At 45.9% G+C, this 25337-nt stretch overlaps 2 protein-coding genes across 4 annotated transcripts in view; both read left to right on the plus strand.

Moving 5' to 3' along the window:
* The window catches only part of LOC143154047 (uncharacterized), a 55785-nt gene extending 40809 nt beyond the window's left edge, over window positions 1-14976 (plus strand). For both annotated transcript variants that reach the window (XM_076325810.1, XM_076325811.1), the window contains one exon: window positions 14794-14976. In XM_076325810.1, the coding sequence (XP_076181925.1) occupies window positions 14794-14976 (183 nt within the window). The remainder of the gene's footprint in view (window positions 1-14793) is intronic.
* Window positions 14977-15119: 143 nt separating this feature from the next.
* The window catches only part of LOC143154042 (uncharacterized), a 79694-nt gene continuing 69476 nt past the window's right edge, over window positions 15120-25337 (plus strand). For both annotated transcript variants that reach the window (XR_012993966.1, XM_076325801.1), the window contains exon 1: window positions 15120-15286. Coding sequence is in view for 1 of the 2 variants with exons in the window: in XM_076325801.1 (XP_076181916.1) it covers window positions 15120-15286 (167 nt within the window). In the remaining variant the exon portion in view is untranslated. The remainder of the gene's footprint in view (window positions 15287-25337) is intronic.

Raw genomic sequence — 25337 nt, forward strand, 5'->3', positions numbered from 1 at the left:
TAACGAAGCGTTCAGCGTTTAACGGAGCGTTAAACCGAGCCAGGTGGGTCGCGTTAACGCAAGAAAACGAGCGGGAATGTATACAAAGCGGTTATAATTACCCGGTGATCCCGATACCGAGAACCGTCCAAATCGCGGAACGTCCTCGCAGAAACCTCGATTTAAGGCCCATTCCCCTCCCCTCCCCTACTCCCACTCCGGTCCGTCCCGTAGCGGCGGTAGGTTGGTGGTGGGGGGGACGAGTCCCGATCGACGGAGGAAATCGTAATTCCCGTCTCATTGTCGCGTCGTTCCTCCTTTCCGCGATATTGGAGAGGCTGCACCGGGTCGTATATTGCAAGTCGAGACGGCGAACCCTGGAACGGCGCAACGTCTATAATCTCCGGGACTTTTTTCTTTCTTTCTTTCTTTCTTTCCCTTTTCCTTTTTTTTATCGCGCGCTTGCGATGACACCCACGTGGCCGCCTAGAGTCGCTTCGCGCGAATCGCATAAAAGCCACCACCGATCTATACGGACGCGGACCTTTCTCCTCCCGTGTGTGTTAATCAATCTGCTTCCTACGCTTTCAATTATGTAACACGGCATTACGGGGCCCCCGAGGAAATTCAAAAAGGACAATCCACACCTCCTGCCCCTGTGCCCCGCGACCTGGAAGCGGCCCGTTAGCGAGAGAGCCTTTTAGACCTCCTTCGCGTGTATATCGATTGAACGCGGCCGTTATTCCAGCGAGAAATTTACGTACGCGAGTTACCGTTTCAGCCTTTCGACCAGATACCGCTGAATCGGTATCGTTCACGGTTCGTCGGTGACCGGTCGTCGACGAGAAATCGCGAACCATTTTTACAGGAACCAATGTTGGAAATTAACACCGTAGCTGAACGATCGACGATCGTTCGTGGAAACGATCGACTCGGTAGAATCGGTGCGTTCGAACGGAAAATGTTCAGCGATGAGGATTCAGCTACGACGAGTACACGAATTTTCACGAATTCGATCGAACAATTTTCCGAAGAACTGTACGACTCGATCGCGTATTTTACGTAATACACGTGACACGTATTTGCATTTCGGTTAGCGGAATTTCGGTGGTAATCGGTAAGAGCGCACGACGATCCCAGACATCGAACGAAACGGTGAAAATATCACTTTTAAACGATCGCGCGAGATCCCTGTGGCACTTTTGCCCCGAGATTTGTTTTTCTTCGGACGAATATCTTTAGACGAAAAAGAAAGCCGTGCGCACAGTCGCTGGAAAGTTCGCGACAATGCGAATCGAGAAGCGTTGAAAGTATCACGATTTTTTCGAAGATCGAGCGCGAAAAGGGTTTCCTTGAAAATTGCGCGAGAGTCTCGCGTTTCAGGGAGCGATCGCGAAACGACGTTACTTTGAAATAATTTTCCAATTAGCAGCTTCGTTTCACTCTATTGTCCCGTTACGCGTTAAGCGCGTATCGATTAAGATGTTATTTATCGATTAAGGGGTTTGCACGCGCGATAGAAGCGAGTACGCGCGTTGTTGCGAGCAATTTCCTAAAGTAATTTATTCGTTTGCGAAACGTTCGCGTACCTTGGCTCGAAAATCTTACGATTCTCTCGAGGCTTGGAAATTACCAAGATGGTTTTCTTCTTTTTAATTTTTTGCGCAATGGTGTTCGAATATTCGAATATTCCGAAAAGAACGGTACACCGACGTTTGTTATCTGCGACCCTTTCAGCGGTGGATAATGCAATTGGATCGCTTGAAGAACGTTTAGTTTCGCTACGAACGGAACGTTGCGTTTGCTCAAAATCCATCGTTTCGGAGACTCAAATTTTTGCGAGAAATTAAATCAACGACCGCGGTGTAGCGGTAGATCGTTGGTTTACGTTACGTTTCTGTTCAAGATCAACAACGATCGCGTTACGTGTTCACACCTTTCGAGATTAATTAAATTTTTCGCGCCGTTCAGATCGTTCGAGAAGATATCCGTGTCTTATCGTTCAATACTTATATCGATTTAGCGGCATTATCTTTATTGCACACTTGTGCGACAATTTCGAAGACTTCTCTAAATCTGATTAATCACCGCACAAGAGCCGATCGTCGGCGATTAGTTACGTATACCAGAAATCGTCGTCACGCGTTACGTGCCACGATATTCTTCCGACCGCTATACTTTTCTCCGTTCTTCTTTATCGTATCCGGAGAACGAAGTCTCGTCGTCGATAGGGTACGATACCGCCAACGATCTCGACGATGATACAGATATTTCGCGTTAGGAGCGATCGCGCTCGAACAGCGGGAGGATCGGTAAGGTTCGCGCGACAGTTTCGTAGTTTCGTTCGTACCGGTCTACGCGTGAACGCGTTCTTCGCCCTTCCGGAGAGTTACTTCGAGCCCTGTAACGATCTCACCCCCGTCGGAGGAGATTCGTAAAGTTCGGTCCCGGATCGAGGAAACCGCGGCTCGGTCGGTCTCGAGCGATGGCGCGGAGATGCCGCCTATGCACGGGCGTATCCACGAGGCCTGTGCTCTCGCTCGCGAGAGGGAGACCGGAGGAGCGAAACGGGCGAGAGAAGGCCGCGTAGCTCGCGAGCGACGGAGAGAGGTTAGGCTCGAGGAAGAGAGAGGGAACGACGAGAGAGGTTAGGCGAGGCGAGGGCGAACGGTCGCGGGGCGCATGCTCCGGCGTCCGTGCACACGTATACCTGCGCGGCGTCGGTGTAGAGCAGGTCGCGAATCCGCGGCGCGGTACGGTCGCGGTCGCGGGTAGAGATACGCGAGGAAACCCGGGCCGCCGCCACTGGCCCGAGTCGAGTCGAGCGGAGTCGAGCGGAGTCGAGGGGATACGAGCGAAGTCGAGTCGAGTCGCAAGTCACCTCCGCTCACCTCACGGCGCGCTCGACTTCAGTCCGCGCTCGAGTCGTGCACCACGGAACACGCGAGAGTCAGCCGTGCCGGCTGCCGCGACCGAGTTGGACACACGCGCCCGTACGCCACGAGAGATCTCGCACGGACAGCGCCCCGCGCGCCTTTCCTACTCCGTATCTCGCGCACCGAGCTACGCGCAACCCGCAACGGAAAAAGGGACCAGCCACGCGACCACCGATACCTCTCGTTTGTTGACATCGGGCTGCCCGTGACAACCGGGCCGGATCGACGATCGACGATCGACGAGCGACGATCGACGGACCACGAAATATCCCCGACGGGACCACGTATTATGTCACACTCCCACGCGAGCGACGGCCGCCGATCTCGGCGCAACGGTGAACCGAGCCAACGTTCTCGTCGTTTGACATTTTCACGAGCGCGGAGCGGTTGACGCGTTACCGCTCGCGGTCGTGCACGCGCGCCGGACTCGCAGTGTTATGCTCCGTTCGTCGCCGGTGACGAACGCGCCCGAGGACCGCGGGGGCAACAACGCGCGCCCACGGGACCACCTCTGAGGTCCAGTGACTTATCGCGGTGATCCGCGTTCGCGGGAAGATCCTTCCCTGCGGTGTCTTTCGCCGCCACGCGGCTCTATTTCACGCGAAACCGTCCGAGGGATCGCCGATGTTCGATAGTCGACGCTCGATACTCGCTCGGCGCTCGTACGGACCGTGAACTCGGTCCACTCACGGGAGATCCGTGAAACCGTCCGAGTTGGATCAGCCTCGAGAGGATCGTCGTCGTCGTCGTCGTCGTCTTTGTCAAACGCGCGGCCCGGATCGCTCCAGGAGGCCAGAAGGTAACGAGGTGAGGAGGCACGCTCGTTTACCGCGTATTTTCTACTTCCTTTTCTTTTTCTCTTCCTCTTCTTTTCTTTTTTTGTTTTTCTTTCTTTCTCTTCGCGCAAGGAAATCCGTTCGAAACGCGCGAGCCACGGGTGTCCTCTAGATTTTCGAGGTTACGTCCGGCGGGCGGGTCGCTCGTGACTTCGGGCTGTGAAATCGGTAATGAGCTGTAAATCTCCGTGGCGAGGGCAACGTTAACGCGGCCGCGTGTGAGTCACACCGAGGGCACCGACGATACCGTCGATACATACGCCACCATCCCAGCCGTGTTCTTTTTCCTTACGGTAGGAAATCGAAGGAAAGGATAATAAGCGAGAAATACACTCTCTCTTAGCCGGCGGCCGGTTTCGTCGTTGCGCGGCCGCGGCCGCCGCCGCCGCCGACGCCGCCGCCGCCGCCGACGCCGCCGCCGCCGCCGCCACCGCCGCCGCCGCGCGTGGGTGGACGCGAGAGAGAACGAGGCGCGGGGGAGAGAGAGAGAGGCCGAGGAAACGAGGCAGCGCGCGCGGTCCGAGTCGATTTTTCGAAAATACACCGTGAAACCTTCGTTAACGGCGATCCGAGCCTCGATAACCGAGTTCGTGCGCCGATCGATCGCGCGCGAGATACCGCCGCGATTCCGATCGGCCGCCGTTACCGCCTGTCGAAAATCGAAACGCGAACCCGCACGGATTAAAGCGCTGTACTCTTTACGGAGTACGAACGCGGAATCTATCGAATCTAGAGCTCCAAATCTACGTTTCCTCTCGGGGATTTTCGGCAACGTTGACGAACCTATCCGTGAACTTTTTCTCGCGCGTTTACGACACCGATTCTTTTCAGAGGATCGCGTTCGGCGCCATCGCGCGCTCGCGAGACTCTTTTCGCATTTTTCGTCGCGAACGATCATCGACGCGATTCTATTCATCGTACACGTCTCGATGACACGGCGTCGTATCGGAATCGTTCGATCGATATCTTCCGCCCTCGGTTTCGTTCCAACCTTTTACGCGGTTGAGTATACTCGAGTATACTTCCTATCGGTCTTGGACGTATTTCAATTCGCTACCTCGAATTTAGAGAATTTAGAGAGTCCTTCGTTCCGCTAACAGTTTTCGACGATTTCAACCGTCGTGAGATCATAAATTTTCCACGCAATGTTCGCGACTACTCGTAAACTATCGGAGTATATTTGTATCCTCGAGTTCGTTATTCGTAAAGGATTCTTGGGACTTCGCGAACGATCGAATTGAAATCGTTCTTCGTCCGAACGTATCGAACGATACGAGAATTCAAGCGACGGGGCTACGAATATAATTCCCGGTACAATTGAACGAACATTGAACCGTGAACTTGAATTTTTGTCAGCGCACCTAGCGATTCGGCAGTCTCTGCAAAAGAGATCGCATCGATGCAATATTTTTTTAAATTGTCTCGAATTTGGTCATTTTTCCGATCGCGTTCAAAGTTCATCAACGTACTCGATCGATTCGCGTCAGAGACGGAATCTTTCGTAATCTTTACGCGTCTCGATTCCGTAAACACCGTAGGTTCAAATTCAAAGGTAAATCTTGCTCTCTCGCAAATTGAAAAGTTTCCTTCGATCCCGTTTCCCGCTAAAATCGTATCGATGCAATTTTCTGCACTTTGTACCGAGGTTACGAATTTTTCCGATATCACGTCGAAAGACACGATCCATCTCGGAGTTTCGTACCTTCGTAATGAAACCTTTGCCACCGATTTCCAATCCAAAGATCGAATCTCTCTCGCAAATTTCGAAATTTTCCTCACGTTTCTCGTGAAAATCGTACCGATGCAATTTTCCAAAGCTTGCTCCGAAACTCGAGAATCTCTCCCATTGGCGTCGAATGTTTCGATCCTTCGTAATCGAACGTTCGCGAACGATTTCAAACTCCCTCTTCGACTCCCACTTGTTCGTAAATTTCGAAATTTCGTTCACGTTTCTCGTGAAAATCGTACCGATGCAATTTTCGGAACCTCGCTCGGAACTCGAGCGTTTCTCGAATCGAAGTTTAAACCAACTCGATTCGATCCCTCGCGATCAAACCTCGGCGTACAATTTCAAACTCGGAGATAAATCCCGGTCCCTCGTGGCCGTAGGAATTTACGTTTCACGGCTTGTCCGGGTAAAATGCTATCGATGTTTCGCGAACTTCCTCGCGATAGGCGAAACGATCTGGCTCGAATTTTCAATCGAGACACGTTCGAAGGTTTATCGGTGAATTCGACGGGAAAGCTCTTACTAAAAGTGTTCGTTCGCGCTATCGTTCGCGAAACGTACGAACAGCATCGCTCGTGGAACTGGAATCGTCATCGGGCAATAACCGGTTAAATTTCGCGCGGTACCGAATCGAACACTCGAGGGATCGTTCGACGATTACCGAACGATTAACCGGCGAGTTCTCCTCGAAACGATCGCTCGATCGATCGAGCGAGCTTCGAGTGGAAGTCGGCCGCGCCATCCTTTTAAATTTTACCGGCGCGTAATAAATTCAGGCTTGCGCCATCGAAACGTGCATTCGTCATATTAATCGAACGACCTCGTCGCGGTGCGCTGCCGTAACAGTCTAGCCGATAATACTGCGATTCGAGAGGCCGGGTCGTGTTCGATGGTCTGCGAACCGGAGGAACTAAACGCGGCTAACTAAGCCGCATTGTACGCGTCCGTCGCGCGAATCGAGAAGCGCGAGCGCGAACTCACCCGGTCAATAGCGACGATAACGAGGTATCGTGGATCATCGAAAATCAAGAAGAAAATCGTCCGAGCTGGCGGCTCGTTTTCCACCGAACCGAACGTGAAACTTGCTTCTAGCTCCGAAACCGACTTACGAGCCGGTGATAAACTTGAGAACGAACCGCGCGGCGCACGCGTCGCTCGAATAAATCGCCGATCTATACGGGGTGTGGCGAATATCGTGATGCAACCAGCGAGCGAACCAGCGAACGAGCGAGCGAACGAGTAACCGGCCGATCTTTACTCGACGAAACGAATTGGGATCGGTGAGGGAATTTATATTTGGTGCGCGCGAACCTTTGATGTTGGCTAAGATGACTTTTGAGAACTCCCGGGACGTTGAAACGCGAACACCATTCCGTTTACAAAGCCACGTACACGAGAATCGTACGTCGACGAACTTCGATCTTTCGTCGCTTCGATCGTTCCTTATCGTTTCTACGGTTTCCTCGAGGTTTGCTTCCTTCGGGATCCATCCGATACACGGAATCGAGATTCGACGGATGGTTGCATCGAACAAGATGATATTTTCTCGAACGAGACGATATTTCGAGGTTTTCCTTTATTTGTTTCAAAGCCGATTGTTTCGAGCGGTGCACAGTAATCGCGACAAGAAGTATTCCCTGGATCGAAGATACCCGAGATCACACGGAACGTTTTTTCGTTATTCGGGCAAAGTCGGTAGTTAAAACTGTCGTAGGAGGCTTCGTAGCGTAAATTGTTTCCTTTTCGACGAAGGTTCAACTCGTCGTTGACAAAGTTGTAGATCCGTTGGACCACCGTGCACCAACGAATCGAGTTTCATCCGAAGGAGCAACGTTTCGCGCGTAGAACATCCCAACGATTCGAACCGTTAGAACTAGACTCCAGTTCCGGTTGTTTCGCTCCATCGGAGAAAAATTGCAACGTGTCGTTGCAGTTTCATCGAAGACTCCAGAGATTACGAAATTACCTTTCCAGAAGGGCACGATTCAACCGCGAAAGGTTTTCAAATGTTACGCGCAAGATACGAGATTCTCGGATACGAACTGTCGAGTTCGACCGACTCGACGAAAATTCGCAAAGCTTGGTCATAATTCTCGAAGAAAATTTCCACGATCGAAGTTTCGTTATCGATGGAACGCGTGCCGTACAATTTTTGCCGATCGAAGTCGACTAACAATCGCGAGTTACCCTCGTGATATGGATTACAATTGAAATGCAAGAGACAACGGTGGTCACTCCCGGTGCAAACCAACGTACCGTCCGATGCGAATATAATAGCTTTCCATTTTATATCTGATTTTATCGTCTCGTTGATGTTTCGGGAAAGGAGAGTCCACCGACCGTAGCGTACTTTTCTACGTGCGAAAAGAATTAGAAACGTGTCAACGTATTCGAAAAAAAAGGAAAAATAATCGATGACACTTTAAGCGGTAATTATTTTACGAAATCTGACGAACTCGTAATCTTCGATCGTGGCGAAGATACGGTCGTTGGTTTTCGACGGAGATGCGATATACTCGGTGGCGGAGTAAGAGTGCCACTTTTGCGTCATTGTGTCGAGTGTGAATCGAAATAGCTAGAAATTTCAATGGTAAATGATAGCTTGCTCGATAAGTTTCGTCGTCTCGATAAGAAACGGACTTCTTAGATTCGTCGTTTTATTTTTCGAAAGACGGTGCTACCGTTTCGTGACGTGTCCGAAGTTTCGTTCGGATCGCCATTTTTTAACGGGGAAAAAAGAAACGAGACTCATCGAACGACCCGCTGTAACTCTGCGAAAGAAACGATTGGTTTCAACGATCGTGCGCCTGGAAGATAAATAGTTCCAGAAATATTCGATATTCTCGTTCGTAATTCGGTAGTCTATTGTACGATTACACGTAGCGTGCAATGACTAATATCTCGGTCGTTCGGCGCGCCAAGTTCGAACGTGTACCAAATTTATTAAGGAAACCCGCAGTAGCTTGTACTCGAACGAATCATCATTATTTCGAGCATATACCACGAAGAACGTTCCGCGCGAGCGTAAGCAGCCGTGCAAAGAGCCATTCGTTTACAGATCGACTGACCGAATCTCTCCGGTGCTATTAATTTCCAGACACGCGTTCACAGCTACTCTTGTTCCTTTCGACGAGTGTTACTTTTGAAATCTCTATACTTCGTTCGTTTCCACCTTGCGAAGTACGACGAGAAGAAATGGAATCTTCGAATCTTTTACAGCGGACGTGTGCACTTGTCTCCACTTTTGTGCGATATATTTTTCAACCGATACTTTCTTACGTATTGCACGCGAAACGGAAACAACGCGCCGTTGTCGAGTCGTTGGGAACAAAATGGCCGAATTCTTAACGACACTTTCGATCGTTCTAGCCGCGAGGAAACGATCATTTATTCCTCGAAACGCGATCCAACCGACTCGATACGTTTCTCGTCGCGAAATAAGCGAGTGTACACCTTTATCGCGGAGATGTGTATTTTATCGATCACTTTATCCGTTCGGTCGCGTGGTTTACAGAGGTTCGGTATCGTTCGATCGAAAGTTTTCGAACCAACGACAGTTCGGTCGCCAACAGTTGGCATTGAGCAGCGATCCAATTGAAATTTCCACAAGAGAAGCGCAGCACTCGAACTTGCGACTTTGATTAATTATTCGTCTCGTTTCTCGATCCGCTATTTTGTATTAAAACGATCGACGAAACGTTCACCGTGTCGTCGCCTAACTGGTTTCGAGTTCGAGGACGATGTACGTAATAAATGGTCTTCCGGCGACACGTTTCAATTATCAGAATTTCCAAGTATTTTACGCGTTTACGAAATCAGTTATTTCGTACCCATGGATCGTAACATTTGCAATAATCGTTCTTTCGAATTTCGTCTAATCATCGGAGACGAGTTAAACGTATTAACGGACATTCTTCAACCGTCATGGCGCCCGTGTACTCGAACGCTCCACTCCTGTAGGCGCAGCCATTTTCGTAAAATCACGGCATCTGATAATAATAATAAGAATAATAATAATTGGGATTCTTTCAAATTCCACCCAATCGTCAAAGACGGAACAGATTCATCAACAGACCAGATTTTCCGACCATCGAAGACAAGAGAAACTTATCAGCGGACATTTTCCAACCGTGATGGCGTCCAAGTACTCGAACTCTCCGCTCCTGCGCGAGCAATCGTTTTCGTAAAATCGCGTGGCAAGGAATCATCAGCCAACGAACGTTTTTCAGCTCGAAAATGAAAGCGATCGTTCGAAAAACGTTCTCTCCCCGAGTAGGTAGGTGTTTCTCGTATCTGGTCGCGCGACGAATCGCGTTAAAGTCAGAAACCGAGGCGCGCGTGCGATCCGCGCGTCGTGCACACGTACGCGTATACGTGTTGCGAACGCGGAGGTCTCAATCGTGGTCGTGGCATAACGCAATAATAATCATAATGCCAGATCGATACGCGATATTCGTTGCATCGCACGGTGTATGTCATTACAAGGATGGAGGCACGAAAGCACACGGAATGCCGCGGAGTCGCGTAACGATGTCGCGCTGAAAAAGTCCGCTTAAATTATCGGTTTCGTGCCGTGGATAGCTAGCCAGCCAGCGAACGAGCGAACGAGCGAACGAGCGAGCGAACGAGCGAGCGAGCGAGCGAGCAACGCTCGTTTCTTCATTTTCGTTTCTTTCCACGGACGTCGACGTTCGCGATTTTCACGGAACGTACGATACGCATCTTCCAGCACGGGGCCCAGGGGACCGGACCCGCGTGGAAAGTAAATAATATGCAAACGGCGTAATGAGTGTACAATTACCCACCGCGAGATTGTTCGATATACCGTACAGCCTGTAAAATCTGGAAATTGTAAATCAACCTTCCCATAACCGACGAACTTTCTAATGTTCACCGGCGGACCGCTCGTCGTCGTTCTCGTCGTCCTCGTCGTCGTCGTTGTTTCGTTTCCTTTCGAATTCGACGTTTTCGGGTACCACGACGCCGATAATTGGCCCGAGACTCCGTAAACGTCGGTGGAAAGATTCACTCACGCTTTGGGGAAAACCTCACGAAGAACTTATCGAGGAGTTACGCGCTCGAGGTTCGACGAGGCGCGTAAAGGTCCGAGTTCAAGCATCGCGATTGCAACGAATTCCTGAGGGGGTGACCGTTGATTTACGATTCGTCAGTTTTCCACGGAGAACCCGACCGATACCAAAAACGCGTGAAATATTGGCTACTTCGAGCGTGGAATGGAATCGTGAACGTTGCTCAACACGTACGTCTCGTGGATGCATAAATCTGGCCCTTTGGTGCCTCGTCTTCCGTTAACGCGATCTTCCGGATCGGTGTTTCTCGAACGGTGATCCCTGAGGGGGTTTCGAGAGGACGATGAACGCGTTGAAAACGCATCTCTGCGGTAAACGGACAGGAAAGTTCGTTCGAGAAGCAACGATCATTTTTTCTCGAATTTTATCGATATTATGTTCCACTTGCACCGTACCCTTCACTCTTCGTCGAGATCGTTTCAGATAGAAGCTATGCACAAGAAGAACTCTTTCTCGAGCAGGAATCTCAATTTATTACCAAACTGTACCAAGTGAATCTCAAGATCCACTAAATAGTTTGCTAATTTCTTTCCATACTTATTTCCGGTAACGAACTTTCAAATTTTCAATCAAAAATCTACGAAACTCCTCGAATGGAATCGGTACTGTTGCAACGCGAGTACAGCTTCGAGTACCGATAATTGAATTCCACTGTTAGGTTACCCGCGAAAGATTTCCTCCGTTGAAATTTGAGAAACGCTGCTCGAGATCACTCGACGGATAAATCGAACCGGATTGTTGCAACGAGGCACCGGAAGATCGACAAAATTTCCTGGTTCGTTGAGCATTGCTCGTTGGATGCATCAACGAGTTAAATATACCGCTTATCTAAACGCGATTGATCGATGAAAAGATAGTTTCGCGGAACGAAAGAAACGTCGGAAAGAAAAGTAACGCGATTGCGTAACCGTGTAAGATCCGACGGATTCGATATACATCGCGAGGTAAACGCTCCCTTTGGGTTCCCGTATCGCGGTAAATATCGCGAAAAAACATTTCACGCGTTTGTGAAATCCAACGTTTCGCACGCAACGCGACGTGACCGGCGAACGACGAATTAATAAATCCACGTCGCGCGGCGTCGATTGCGATCAATGGTGGATAACAACCCTCCGAAAAAAGTTCAATCTACCGCCGCTGAGCGTTGACCTTCTCTCCTGTACGATTTATATACCTGAATTTGCCATAAGTCGTTGGATGGATCTCGGTGTACAATTGAGGACGTTTTCTCGACGTTACGCTCGGGAGTGCTGTGATCGATTAACTCCACAATTTTAGAATATGTTACTCACGGTTCTTTCGTACGTTTCGCGTAAAATAATTGAATCGAGCACGGCTCTTCCCATCTAGCGAGAAACCTGTCTCGGATATTTGTACATGTTCCGCGAGAGACAATCCACGCTACGGGGAATAATGAAAAACGTGAGATTTACACGCGCGATCTCTCGTTACCGATCATCGAACCGTTTCAAAGTTTAACGAAAATTTACAGAGGTACGGTACGAAACTATCCACCGCTTTTCGAATCGTTATCGCGACCAGTGCGTACGGAGTTCGCGGGACAGCCCGACGAGTCGAAAATATTGAATTGGTTTTTTTTCTTTTTAGTTTCTTGGAGTTCAAAGTGCGTGGAACGTCACGCGAGAACTATATTTCGAAATTCAAACCTTTTGGCGAAGTTCCAGCGAGAAATAAACTCGTTCGATAAGTGTAATTGTTTCTTTGTAAATATGGTACAAATCGGTCGACGGATCTACGCGAAACTTTACACGTGTTCATCGAAGAGTAGTATCATAGTCAGACATTTTTCTCGGAATGTCTGCGACTGAGCAAAAATTACTCGAGCCACGTTCCTCCTTGTACCAGGTTGTTCGATAAGTTGTATCGTTTGTTCCATTGTGAAAAAAATACCACGACGCTTGAACGTTTGAACAACAGTAAATATACTACAAACGAATCTACAGATCTACGTGAAACTTGAAACGTGTTCCCGAAACGATAGTAGAATCTTTGGAGAAATAAAAGGACCAACTTGATAGCTCCGTTTCTCATCGAACGACGAAACGTATCGATCGATCCGCGAAATTTGAACGAAAACGGTACGAAACGATCTCGATTAATTGTTTCGAGCAGGCGTCGCTTACGGTTGTTCGAACGAAGATCTCGGTGGGAAAAATCTGTAGGTGTTCGCGTGTCGTTGATCTCGCCAGCGACGATAAAAAGGTCCACCGTAGAAGATGAAACGTAGGTAACTTCGGGCCCGTTTGTAAAGTTGTTGAACGCGGCAAGGATACGCGGGTCGCGTTCGTAATCGAGCACCGTGCGCTCGCGGTATCTGGTTTCATAGTTTTAGGTGCTAAAACGTATGCAACTCTCCGCTCGGGTTAATTGCGTCCCAAAGAAAGAGAAACGCGACGTTTTACCGTCCACTCGTTCAGATAACTCGTTAGTAATTTATTGGCGATTGGCCGGTGCGCGATATATCGTGGTCACCGGCGTGATTAACACCCAATCGCTACGGCGACGAGGAAAACGGCGTTCCCCGGGCCCAACCCAGTAGTCGACGATTAATTCCTCGAGGAAATTATAACTTTAAGCCGGCCGGGCTCGCAACGCGCCACTTACCGCCCGAAATTATTGGCGGCCTATTTAACCGGTAATTGGATCGTTCGTCACACGGGACAATAACGATACATAACGTGCAACAGTACGATATCAAAAACGTGTATTTCACATTCGTGGATCGAATACAATCGTTTCGAATACGAAAACGAAGAACGGTTCGACGTTGAAGACCCTTCGAACCCTCGATCGGAAAGGACTCCTCGCGAGTATTGCGCGTGGAACTCGTTCGATTATGATAACACTCGACGAACGTAATTTGCAATTTCTCTGTCAGTTAAGATGCTTTGTAAATTTACCGTGTCGAGAACCAATACAAGTTTCGTGTACGTGAATTTAAACCATTCGGTTTTTAATTGTACCGTGTTATATGCAGGTGAAGAAGGTGTTGCACGGATGCCAGACAAAACTTCATTCGATTCTCAGTTTCGATTCGCGTTAGGAAGTTTAACGTTTCTTTTCTATTTTCACCAGTTCCGATGATGCCTCGTGCAATGCTACTCTTTCGTACTTTCTAATTCATTTTCGATAAATTGTGTTACACGGATTCCACCGTTATCGTAAGTCGATCACGATCCGTTGTCGTTGCGTAAGTAGTCGTTATTGAGGTTAGGTTTCAGAAACAGCGATTCGAAATTTAACGACGACGCTTTGAGGTTAGGTTTTAACGCTGAATGTTTGTATTTCGAAATATACGTTCTCGCGTAACGTTCCACGATCTTTGAGCTCGAAGAAACTTAAGAAGAAACGAAAGAAAAAGAAAAAAAAAACAAATTCTATTTCTTCGACTCGTCCGAGAGACGTGCCCCTTGAATTGTTCTTTTCCAATTATTGGTCTTTTCCATATCCTTGAGAAACTTAAGAAGAAACGAAAAAAGAAAGAAAAGAAAACAAATTCTATTTGTTCGACTCGTCCGAGAGATGTGCCCGTTGAATTGGTCTTTTCCCCTTCAGCTCGGGAAGATAGCCACCCCGTTAAAAGTAAGAACGCGTTCACCGTCGGTAGTCTCAACGTTAACGTCCCTTATCCGGCGCTGCACGCGAAACACTCGGTTCTAACGAGACTTCGGACGTAGAACCTCGAGGGGGTTTAAATAGAAACTTCGTGTACACGACGGAGATTGAAACGCGTAGCGTAACCAAGCCTCGAAATTGGATCGTTGTTTTACGGGTCTTACCTTTTCCCATATTACGCTAGGTGCAACTCGGGTATCGTATCGATAACGATTACGGTCGTACTCGTCGATTTCCCGGCACGGTAGTGATTAACGCTCGATCCGTTGATCCTCGAATGGTAGTCGATCGGTATCGTTCGCTCGGATACCGATTATTATCTCGTATCGCGTTTTGAGCCCTTCTATCGGCCCGTGCCCCATTACCGGCTCATCGTCGTTGAAATTAACCGGACACTTTCATTAAACCCTAGCCTTTATGCTACGATCAAGTTCGCGTATTACCTAATGAACATCGGTAATCGCTCGGTTCGTATCGCGATCCCGTTTCGTCTGTCGATAATTTGATCGTTCGTTCGATTTTTCTCACCGTGAGCCCTGTTCGCAGAAGTCGATCGGCTAACGAAGCTGTCTGTTTTCTTCCTTCAGCATCCGTCAGCGGTCAGGACGTTAAACGCGAAGAGAGGATCGTCGTCGAGGGATCGTGGGCCGTTCACGAGTGCGATGTTTCGAGTATCGAGACCACGTACGGACGAATATTACGCGAGTGTCTTTCGTCGCGGTTCGGGTTCCGCGTACTCCGACTGTGATCGACCACACGGGGAAAAGTGAGAGTAATTACGAAACGCGAAACAAAAAAAAGAAAAAAAAAAAAAAAAAGAAAAAGATAAAGGTGTGGAGGACCAAGAAGAGGGAGTGTCACAACGCGTGTGAAATGGATGGTACGCCAAAGAATAGAGAAGCAGTGTTAATATATGGATGCCCATGGGTGGAATTTGGCCGAAATGTGCCAGCGCTACCATCACGCTGTACCGGCAGCCCAAAATTCCTCGCCAGCTAGGGATCCTTCGGCTGCCATCGTGCAAGGTCTGTCAACGGCTGCGCACATCGAACAGGCCAGCCCTTCCTATTCCCATTACACGTGAGTACGCTGCAGTTTTATTTCTTTTCTTTTTTTTTTTTTCTAATAACGAAAGAACGAAAAGAGAACGGTCAAAACGAGGAGGATCGAGGAAAAGGATTCTCGCGAAGCGTGTAAAATGAACGGTACGATCAAGAACGGAGTAACAGGGTCTACTTATGGAATAATTTTCTTCTTCGTGATCATCGACACGTTGTAACAGTCGAAGCTTCTTTTTTTTTTTGAATTACGAATAAGTAACTATCGTTTCGTAAACCTTTGTAGGGGAAACGGTGGAACTGGGGAGTGAAAGTTACAGGTACGAATCGAACGATTCTTTAAAATTGTATTAAATTGTAATTAATCCGCGAAGGTAACTATCATTCGTAACGGTGGAGGGTAGACGAGGTCTTTACGCGTTTAGGCAAGGGTCGGTGTCGAAATGTTGGGAATACGAGAATGTTCGAACAAAGGAGGAATCTTTTTCAACGATGTGCTCAAATGTAGTTAAACTTGTACGGGTTACAGTCGTACCGATTTATTCTACGATGGTTTGCAACGTTAGATCAGCGCCATACTGTCATAGTCACGCTATGCGACAGGTTGTACAATAATCTCATTTTACAATTATCGTTCGAACAATCGCTTCAACGACGGTTGTGTAAATTATTCTGGAAAAGATTTCTCGCATTTGATTCCAAATCTGTATTCTATACTTCGATTGACCGTGAATACAATCATTTATTTCATTCCCAATGACCAATCGCAAAACGTGTGGGGGTCGTTGTACAACACCCCAATATTATCGATATTACTATCGATATTCTTATTGATATTATTATTGATATTACTCGTGCTTATCGTATAATAAATCGTTCGATTGTCTACGTAATTCAATTGCTCCAAAATGCTCACAAAACGCAAATATCTCTTCTACCTACAGTGAGTCGAGCAATATCCACGCGATATATTATTTTATTCCTTGCAAGGGACATTAGGGTACACCAGAGTCGAAGAGATGTTACCTGGATTCAGGAGATTTCGTACTACGTAACAGATTGCTCGATAAGTTTCGTCGTTCGATGAGAAACGGAGCTGTTAGATTCGTCGTTTTATTTTTCAAAAGACGATACTACTGTTTCGCGAACATGTCTGAAGTTTCGCGTAGATCTGTCGACTCGTTCGTATATTTACAGTTGTTCGAAGTAGAAGTGTAGTATTTTTTTACAATGAAAAAAACGACAGAACTTATCCAACAACCTGGTATAAGGGGAATCTGCGTCGAGTAATTTTTACTTGATCGCAGGGATTCGAAAATCGATTAAAATATCCAACTCGATACAAAATAATGACTCTCCGGTTTCTCGTAGCACTGTTGCAAGTTGAAAAGAGGGACTAGGCGAGAGAAACGCATCTGGATTGTTCGCGTCACGTCTTTGTATGCCTAGTTCGATAGTTTCGCGTTAAGAAAGAGTTTAAATTCAACAGTGATCGATATCGCGACGTTCTTTGGCTCTCAATTGTACACGAAGCATCCGAGGTAGTCTCTCTGAAGTAGTGTTATACAAAAGTTAGGGTTGCATCGCGGTGTACTTGTATCAATTTATATTAGAACGTATACCAGAAGAATAGCGACGCGATAGAAGATCACTCCTTGCTCGATCTTTACGATAGATACACAGTTGGGATTTTCCGCGGAGGAAGTTGAAAATTTGGGCTCGATCAGTAAAAACGAAAGGGGAGATGTTTATAAAATGTTATTCGGTTTCAAAGAAATACCGCACGTTACGGCAAGTGGCTACGAACTGGACGATGCAAAGGCCCTCTAAAAAGTTCTATTCTATTCTATTCTATTTTTGCATCCACTCTGTTGGCTGGGTTTCTAATTCTGGGAACCAGATCCGTAATTAAATTTCAAAGCAGGTGGATCAGGTTTGGATAAAATCTTCGAGCTTCTCGATCGGTGTGTTCGCGTTGATCTTCGCAGGGAATTAAGGGCGAGCTGTTCGTTACCTTGTTCAGGTGTTTCGCTTGGTACCGATAGGCTCGATGCTCGTCTTCCATTTTCTAAAGTAGTCTCGTTCTCGGTTCTCTCGTAATTGGGTCATAGCCGTGATCATTAGTACGCGTACCGTGGCCCAATTTTGTTAAATTTGAAATGCGAACAATCGTGCGAACTGTGTTTTGAGAGCAATTAAACTCCTCGCGGCTAGAGTCGAACTTTTCAACAAGGTGATATTAATTAGAGTTCGAAAGTCTTGACATTTTACGGATCGTAGAGATTTTTAACGATTTCTTCTTTCACGAGGATCCATCCGAGTTCGTGTACCGTTGTTTTTACGTTGATTTCTTTTCCACTCGGTAGCGTTAGGAGATAGGTCAAAAGAGTTCGCAAGCCGAAGTAGAATGAGTCAATTGTGTATGCACAAGTGGTTCTTTGCATATTTTTTCACACGTTACTCGTGCCACGAGAGAAATGAAGATCATTAAGGAAACTGTCGGACACGGTACAGAACAGTACGATCGTTCCGAAACGAAACAAAATTTAGTCGTTTAAACGTGTTCAATGGTAGGAACGCGCATACGTCGAATATTCGAATTGCGTTCATAATTTTCATTCACGAGTTTCGAAAAATAATCCATCGTAGCCATCGAACTCGTAAACAAATGTACGCTACGTGGGACGATTTAAGAGAAAGAAGGTTGAACAATTTAGGGGCAAATCGTTTTTTCTCGTAGAAATTTAACGTGAATGCATTTCTCGTGAATGCATTTCTCAAAGATAATTTCATAACTAGCTTGTAATTTTATCGTAACGTCTAGATTTTTCTTTTCTTTCAAATCGAACCAAGTTATTCACGACGAAGTTCTGACTGAATGAAAATTTACGATTACCTTTTCTAAAATCGATCCAAATGGTAAACGTTACGTTAGTCGTTTTTCTTAGCGAACGAAATAATTCGTCCACGAAGAAGCTCAACTTTAATACCATTGAGTCGACTTAAATACTACAAAATCGACGAGACACCCAAAAATGTTTCACTCGTCCAATATCGATCAATTTCCTCAGTTTTTCAATGTTTCCCGATCACCCTCCGTACCCTAACTCTCTGCGCTCGTTGTCTCACACGGGAGAACTGAAAATCTCCAGATCTTTCGAGTGAGTGGAAAAAATAAATTGTAAAATTGATTCGTATCTTGCGTCCTTCCATATTTCACGTTTCTTTCACCTCGAGTTAGAAAATTATTCCATGGAGATAAGAAAAGTTGAAAAAAATCTCCGGTGAATTGGTCGGCGACTCTCGGTCGCCTCTCGGGCGCAAATGGTCGAACCTACCCCGTAAAACTGTATTCAAATACGCGAGGAGCGCGATGCTCGAGAAAAAGTAGAAAAAAATCAATTAATCCCGCGAGTTTGATCGCGGTTTCTCGCCCACTCATTGATCACGTAAATTGCGAAGCGAGGAGGGGGTGAAGGGGGCGAAGGGGGTTAAAATTCGCGGAAAATGAAAGCGGTCCCGTCGCAGTGTTTCGGTGTATTTCGCGCGTGGCTGTTGCGTGGCTGTAGTCTTCTTATCGCAGCACGAGACGTTCTCAATTGTATTATATATATTAATAACGATACAGCGAATTAGGGATAAGTATACGACTCCGCGACCAGGGCCCCGTAATCCTGTTATTAGCGCGGCGATTAGGGGAAGATGATCCCCGGGCAAATTGCAGGGGCGTGTACCGCGGTGTTTGGTTAACGTAATCGGCAATCACTATCGTTGATCCGCGCAAGTCCGCGAACAGGGCTCAGGGACGCGTTCCATCGGTACCCTACGGTACCCTTCGGTACCCTTCGGTACCACGGTGTTTCCCTTCACGGAGAATTTTCATCGTTCGCGTATACGTAGGTAGTTGCATACACTGCACCCTACGTTGCAGACTCGGATCTCCATGTCCCGCAGACATTCGTGCCGCGGAGACGATTAAATTGCAGTTTACGCTCGTATTCAATATTTCACTGTTATTACGTCGAATTGGCGTAACCAAACGGGGGAAAAGTCTCTTCTTTAAACATTCCAGATTGCTAGACCCCGACATCGGGTTATTCCGTTCCCCGATGCCGTCGATTATTTATCGTAAACCGAACAACTCGTTCTCGTTCCACGCTCGCCACGGTCTCTACCTTCTTATCGACGATTTTCGTCGTCGTCGCTCCGATTACGTAATAAATTCTTTCTCTCGATTTCGTTCGACTTTTCTTTTTTAAGAGAGTAAAGAAATCAAATTTCTTATTTTAAATCGATTGCCTGGTACCGGTATATTTTCTTCGGTACGTTTTTCGTGCATTTTCCTTTCTTTCCTGGGTCAGTTTAACATTTTCAAAGCATTCGTGAATTTATGGTATTACAATCGACACGGTGTGCGATTTTTTATTTGAAATCGACAGGCTGGTACACATATTTTCTTCGTTTACATTACTCTTGTCTACGTTATCTTTATTCCAAATTTTCCTACAAGTAGGAAACAATAGGAAATAGGAAATGATAGGTTGCTCGATAAGTTTCATCGTTGGATAAGAAACGGAGCTTAAGTTTCGCTCGTTTTATTTTTCCAAAGAAGGTTTCCGTTCGATGAACATCTGCGAAGTTTCGCATAGATCCGACGACTCGTTTGTATCATATTTACAGTTGTTCGAACGTTGAAGCGTCCTGGTATTTTTATTGCGATAAAAAAACGACGAAACTCATCGAACACTCGAAAGACACGTGTCCGTGGAAGACGCGTACGCGGGGAAAGAACAAAAGGTATAAAAAAAAAAGAAAACTGTACCTGGATCGACTTTTCAACTGGCAATGGCGCTTCCTGGCGACGAAGATCATCTTCATTAAAATTGTTCCGGTCGGTTCCATCCGTTGCTCGCGGCCGTCGCATGGATCGCGAACCGTGTCACGATATTCAGTCACATGTCCCGGCGAGTAACTCTCGTAGCCTAGATTTAAAGTGTCAAGGAATGATGTATATTTTCATCGTGTCGTCTTCCACACTTGACGCGTCTCGAGCCCCGCAACGAAAACTTATTTCACAATTCTCGATGCTGGAATAGAACACATGTTTTACCTTCGTTCCGATCGATCTTTATTCCAACGTGTATTTACGTTCGCAATCAACCGCGTAAGAAACATCGAATTTGCGATTCGAGATCCACGAATCGTCTCTCCTGTTTCCCTTCATCTTCGATCTTCGCGAGAACGAATCATTCGATTCGAAACGAACCGAAATCCAAAGTGACGTTCCTTCGCATCGTTTGAGAATCTTTCCTCGAAGATCTTTCCACGGGTCACATCGTTGAGAGATTTCATTACGAATATATTTCTATCGATAATTTTATCAACGATTACCTCTCCGTGTCGCGTTAGTTCAAATAATGGAAAACAATTATAAGAGTCAGTATTCCACGAGAGGTTGAAATCGTGCTTGGAGTCAGAGTACTTGGCAATTTTAGTAATTCGTATGCTTTGCTTTCTTCGCACAGAGGGTGTTGAAGAATTTACGATACAAATGTTACACACGCGGAGCGGTCATCGGTGTAAACGAAAAAGTGTTGATAAATATGGTTACCGTAATCTATTGTTTTCGAATCGTAGAGTAAAAATTCATATATATTCATCCGTGGGAACTTAACGACGAGTCCGTGTTGCGATGCACAACTTGGCACGTCTTTGCATCGGGGCTTGCACAGATTCAGAAATGATATACCGATATCGATAGAAACAATGCCAAGTGAAACAATAACGAATAATAGAGTACTAAATCACAGAGACGGAGAACCACTCGATTATTATAGAAAGGACATAATGGAAATATAACTCGCGATGAGTTCATTTTTCAAACCACCTGTTTATCGCCACTTTTGTGTTCCTTTTTTCCAAATTTATCGCAACGAGATGGAACACAAACTTCCGGAAATAGCGTTTGGATAAATAGAAGAGAAATAAAATACTATCCTAACATCCCTAACTTGATTTCGACGAGTGCTACGAGTGCAACATTTTTATCGTAACTTTGCGAACATTCTTTTTTTAGCGAAGTTTCTAGTCGAAAAGTTAGTTAAATTTACTTCGTTTCGAGAAATTGCTAACGCACGTTCCACGAGTCCACTTCCGGTATATTTTTGATCGGTGACTTCTTCCCTCTGGACGTTCGACCGAACGATTTATTCGATAGCACCTTGTCGTGTAAAATGCGTTACACATTACTGTCAAATTGTCGCGAATATAGTTACGGACACGAATAAACAACGATTATTTTAACGACTGTTTCTACTCTTGTACAGAGAGAACACTTCCGGTACGTTTGTCACCGATGGTTCATTGTATTCTAGGCAGATTCACTCGACGATACCTCGCCTCGACGAGTATACCGTCTATGTACTACGAACGCTTTTCAATTCACAGGTTGATAAAAAAAAACAGAATGGAACCCTTTTCAATATTAACTCGACTTATCGCGGAATGAACGTAATCGTATCTTCGTATGAAACACGATATCCGGGTGATAAATTTTAAAACGTAGATTCGAGTATCTTTGGTTCCTTTTCCGTACGCGTACGAACGAACGAACGATAATAATTTCAACGACAGCCCTTATATTTTTTAAGTACTCGCTGCGGTCTTCGAATCTCTCTTTGGAATTCTTCTTGTCGCGTAATAAATCTTCAAATGGAATTTCAATCATTAGCATAACTATTTGTCAAAATACACCATCTGGCAATGGAATCTCTATGCCCGTATCGAGAGGTATGGAAGTTAGGTTTAAACAAAGGCAGATGCCCGATTCTCCGTTCTGGGGTATTTATGTTAATTAGCCGAAGAAATCGTGAGCACGCTGTATGAGCATTGAGTACTTTGCAAAGAAGAGTAAGGTCAAACATAGTCTCTCTTCGTGGGTACTAATACCTAGCATTACGGGACCATAGTTGTGGTCATTAAAAGGGATAACCAGATTTATAGGCGACGTAACTTAAACACTTATGTTGCGTTCTTTCGAGCAAAAGTTTACGCTTATTAGAACACGGGGACCGTGACAGATATTGGAGGAAAGAAGAAGCCGGCCGATGCGGAACAAGAGCATCCATTGAAAGAGTGCGGAGAGACAAGAAGGGAAAATGAAGCAGCAATAGGGATGCTAAAACGAACAGAAGAAACTAGTCGTGAAAAGTAATCGATGTCGGAAAACAATGGGAATGTTGCCTCGAATGGTGTAAAAAACAAATATTTTAACGCGATGTAAAGTACAAGGTGAACGAAACGAACCTGTTACCACTGATACAGAGAGTAACCGGATGCTTCAAAAAAATTGAAAATTATAGAAAAATAAATCGATCCAAAGAAAATTTGCTCGAGTTGGAGGAATTTTTTCCGATCCAGTGTTCACGATCGAGTATACCAAGAGTGTTGAACAATTATTTGAAAACTTAAACGATACCATGGCCAAAAAAGAAATGAAATTTTCTCGAGTTGGAGGAATTTTTCTCGATACAGTACTAACGATCGAGCACACCAAGAGTGTTAAACGATCGACTGAAAATTTAAACGATACCGTGCCCAAAAAAGAAAGAAAATTTGCTCGAGTTGGAGGAATTTTTCTCGATACAGTGTTCACGATCGAGCACACCAAGAATGTTAAACGATCAACTGAAAACTTAAACGATACCACGGCCAAAAAAGAAATGAAATTTTCTCGAGTTGGAGGAATTTTTCTCGATCGAATGTCCACGATCGAGCACACCGAGAGGTTCGAACAATCGATGGAAAACTTTCAACAATTTACACCGATCGAGCAATAACGTAAGTTAATAGCGCAGCAACATCGTCGAAGAAAATCGAAAGGCTCGACGAGGCGTCGCGAGTCGTGAAGCGAGCTCGATTCGCAAACATCAATTATATCGTCGAAACGTCGATAATTCCGTGAACGATACAGTACTCGATACGCGTGGTATTTTCTCGGTAAGGCGTCGCGTCGTGTCGGGATTCATGGATGTTCTTTGTGCGTCGCGACGACGGACAATACACGGACTTCCCCCGAATTTCGAGCGGTCAGCTTTCTACCGACGCCGTAGAATGCAAAATAAGATCTCCACCGGGAACGTAGACGACGATGACACCGTGGACTGTCCCCCTGCGTCAGCTCGCGTCCCCGTAATTTCTGCGATCGCGGTGACTCAGATCAATGACTCGACGACTGGACGATGACTACGTACTAATTACGGATAAAAATCAATTACGGTAATTTCGAGCGAAACGTACCAGCCGAGCGTTCTCTTGAGCGACGTTTCCGCGAAACCGTGATACCACTTTAAAACCGTGCGTCCAAGTGTTTCGCATTTTTCTTTTTTTTCTTTTTTTTTTTTCCATTCCTCTCGTGCTTCATTGGCGCGTCTCTTCCGTCCTTTTACGATTTCTCGAACGGTTTCATCCCGGTTGAATTTTTCGCTACATTGAATCGATGTACCGATTGAAACGGAACGATCCGGTATCATTGATTTCACCAATGTTACGAGACGTCGATACGAAGAAATTAGTTTCGTTTCACGACAAACGTTGACGCGACGAGGATTTATCTACCGGGAGAGCACTCGAAAAATGGTATTCTTAACGGTGAAAAGTTCCCTCTATTTGTGAAACCGATTTTACGTTATCGTTAGATAAATACCGTCTTTAATTTATTTTCGATAAAAGAATGGAGATACCCGGTTCTCGAACGTGGATTCTTTCGGACTGTCGGGTCTTCCGTTCGCGTTCTATCGTACGAGGTCTTTCTCGTTATTTTCTATCTAGGTTTACACCGATGGAACTGAAAATGTTCAATTTCCGAATACTTGGTATCGACGATGCAACGAAGACATCGATCCGTTAAGTTATACGTAACGTTGCAGTAGGAATTCCAAGAAGGAACATTTGCAAAATTTTCTTTCCATCGACTTGGCGAATTTTACAATTAATCCATCGAGAGGATAGCACATCGAAACGTCCGTGCAGAAAATTTATGGCGCGTGTCTGGATGAAATTTCGACGATTGAAAAATTTCAACAGCATCGAAGTAGAACCGTACTCGAGGAGGTTGTCTCGACACGACTCTGTTCCTCGTGGTGTAATGAAAAAAAAAAGAACAATGGTATTTTGATCGTCAAAGAAGTCGAAGAGAAGTCATACGTCGAGAAACAATTTCTCCGTCGCGTTGAGCAGTTAGGATTCGTCTCGAAATATTTACGAATATTTGGAGCACGCGCTATGGTGGGTACCGCATGAGTTGAGCTGACAAATTTTCCGGTGGACCTAATATTACCGTTGCCAGAATGTTATTTTTAGGTCCGAACGTGCAATGGGAAAAGAAAGAAAAGCACAATTGCGTTTCGGTCGTTTTGACAACCTTTGGAAACTTTCGTTTCGTAATGGTAGGTTCCGGTGAAAATATGTGCATATTGCGCGACGAACGTTCGGAACTTTACTTTTTGCCGAATCAAAGAAAACGTAAAGCGTGCGCTACCGAGACCGGTAGCCAACCAGACGGTTGGGTTAGCTCCCATTGCTCATAGGGACCATAAAATAGAATTCTGGCAACTGTAATTTATTCGATGCGGCACAAGGAACGTAGCAAGAATTATTAGAAATAGATATACATACCTAACGTTCATCGTGCAACGGTAGCTGCACTTGGAGGATTTTCAGAACCGAGTGTCTCGACAGCCAAAACCGACACGAACGAATTTTATTACACATTTTTCATTTATTCTTTTCTAACGGATACGGAGAAATCACTAAGTACCGGTTCGTTGGGAAGGTTCGTTTTATTTAAGAAGATATGCAACGCTTGTGCAACGTTACAACATTTCAAATTCGAGTTAATCTATAAAGATTTGGAATCAATGTTCGGTTGACTCGATCTGAGATCGAAAGTGAACTAGTAACGATACTTTGGGGTCGGATTGGTAAAGATACACATTCTCGAGTGTCTCTTCTGTTGTGCGAAAAACGTTTAGAAACATTCATCGAGGAAAGTCGATGTATGATATTATACGTAT

This window comes from Ptiloglossa arizonensis, chromosome 13 (assembly GCF_051014685.1).
Source record: "Ptiloglossa arizonensis isolate GNS036 chromosome 13, iyPtiAriz1_principal, whole genome shotgun sequence".
NCBI classification, from domain to species: domain Eukaryota; kingdom Metazoa; phylum Arthropoda; class Insecta; order Hymenoptera; family Colletidae; genus Ptiloglossa; species Ptiloglossa arizonensis.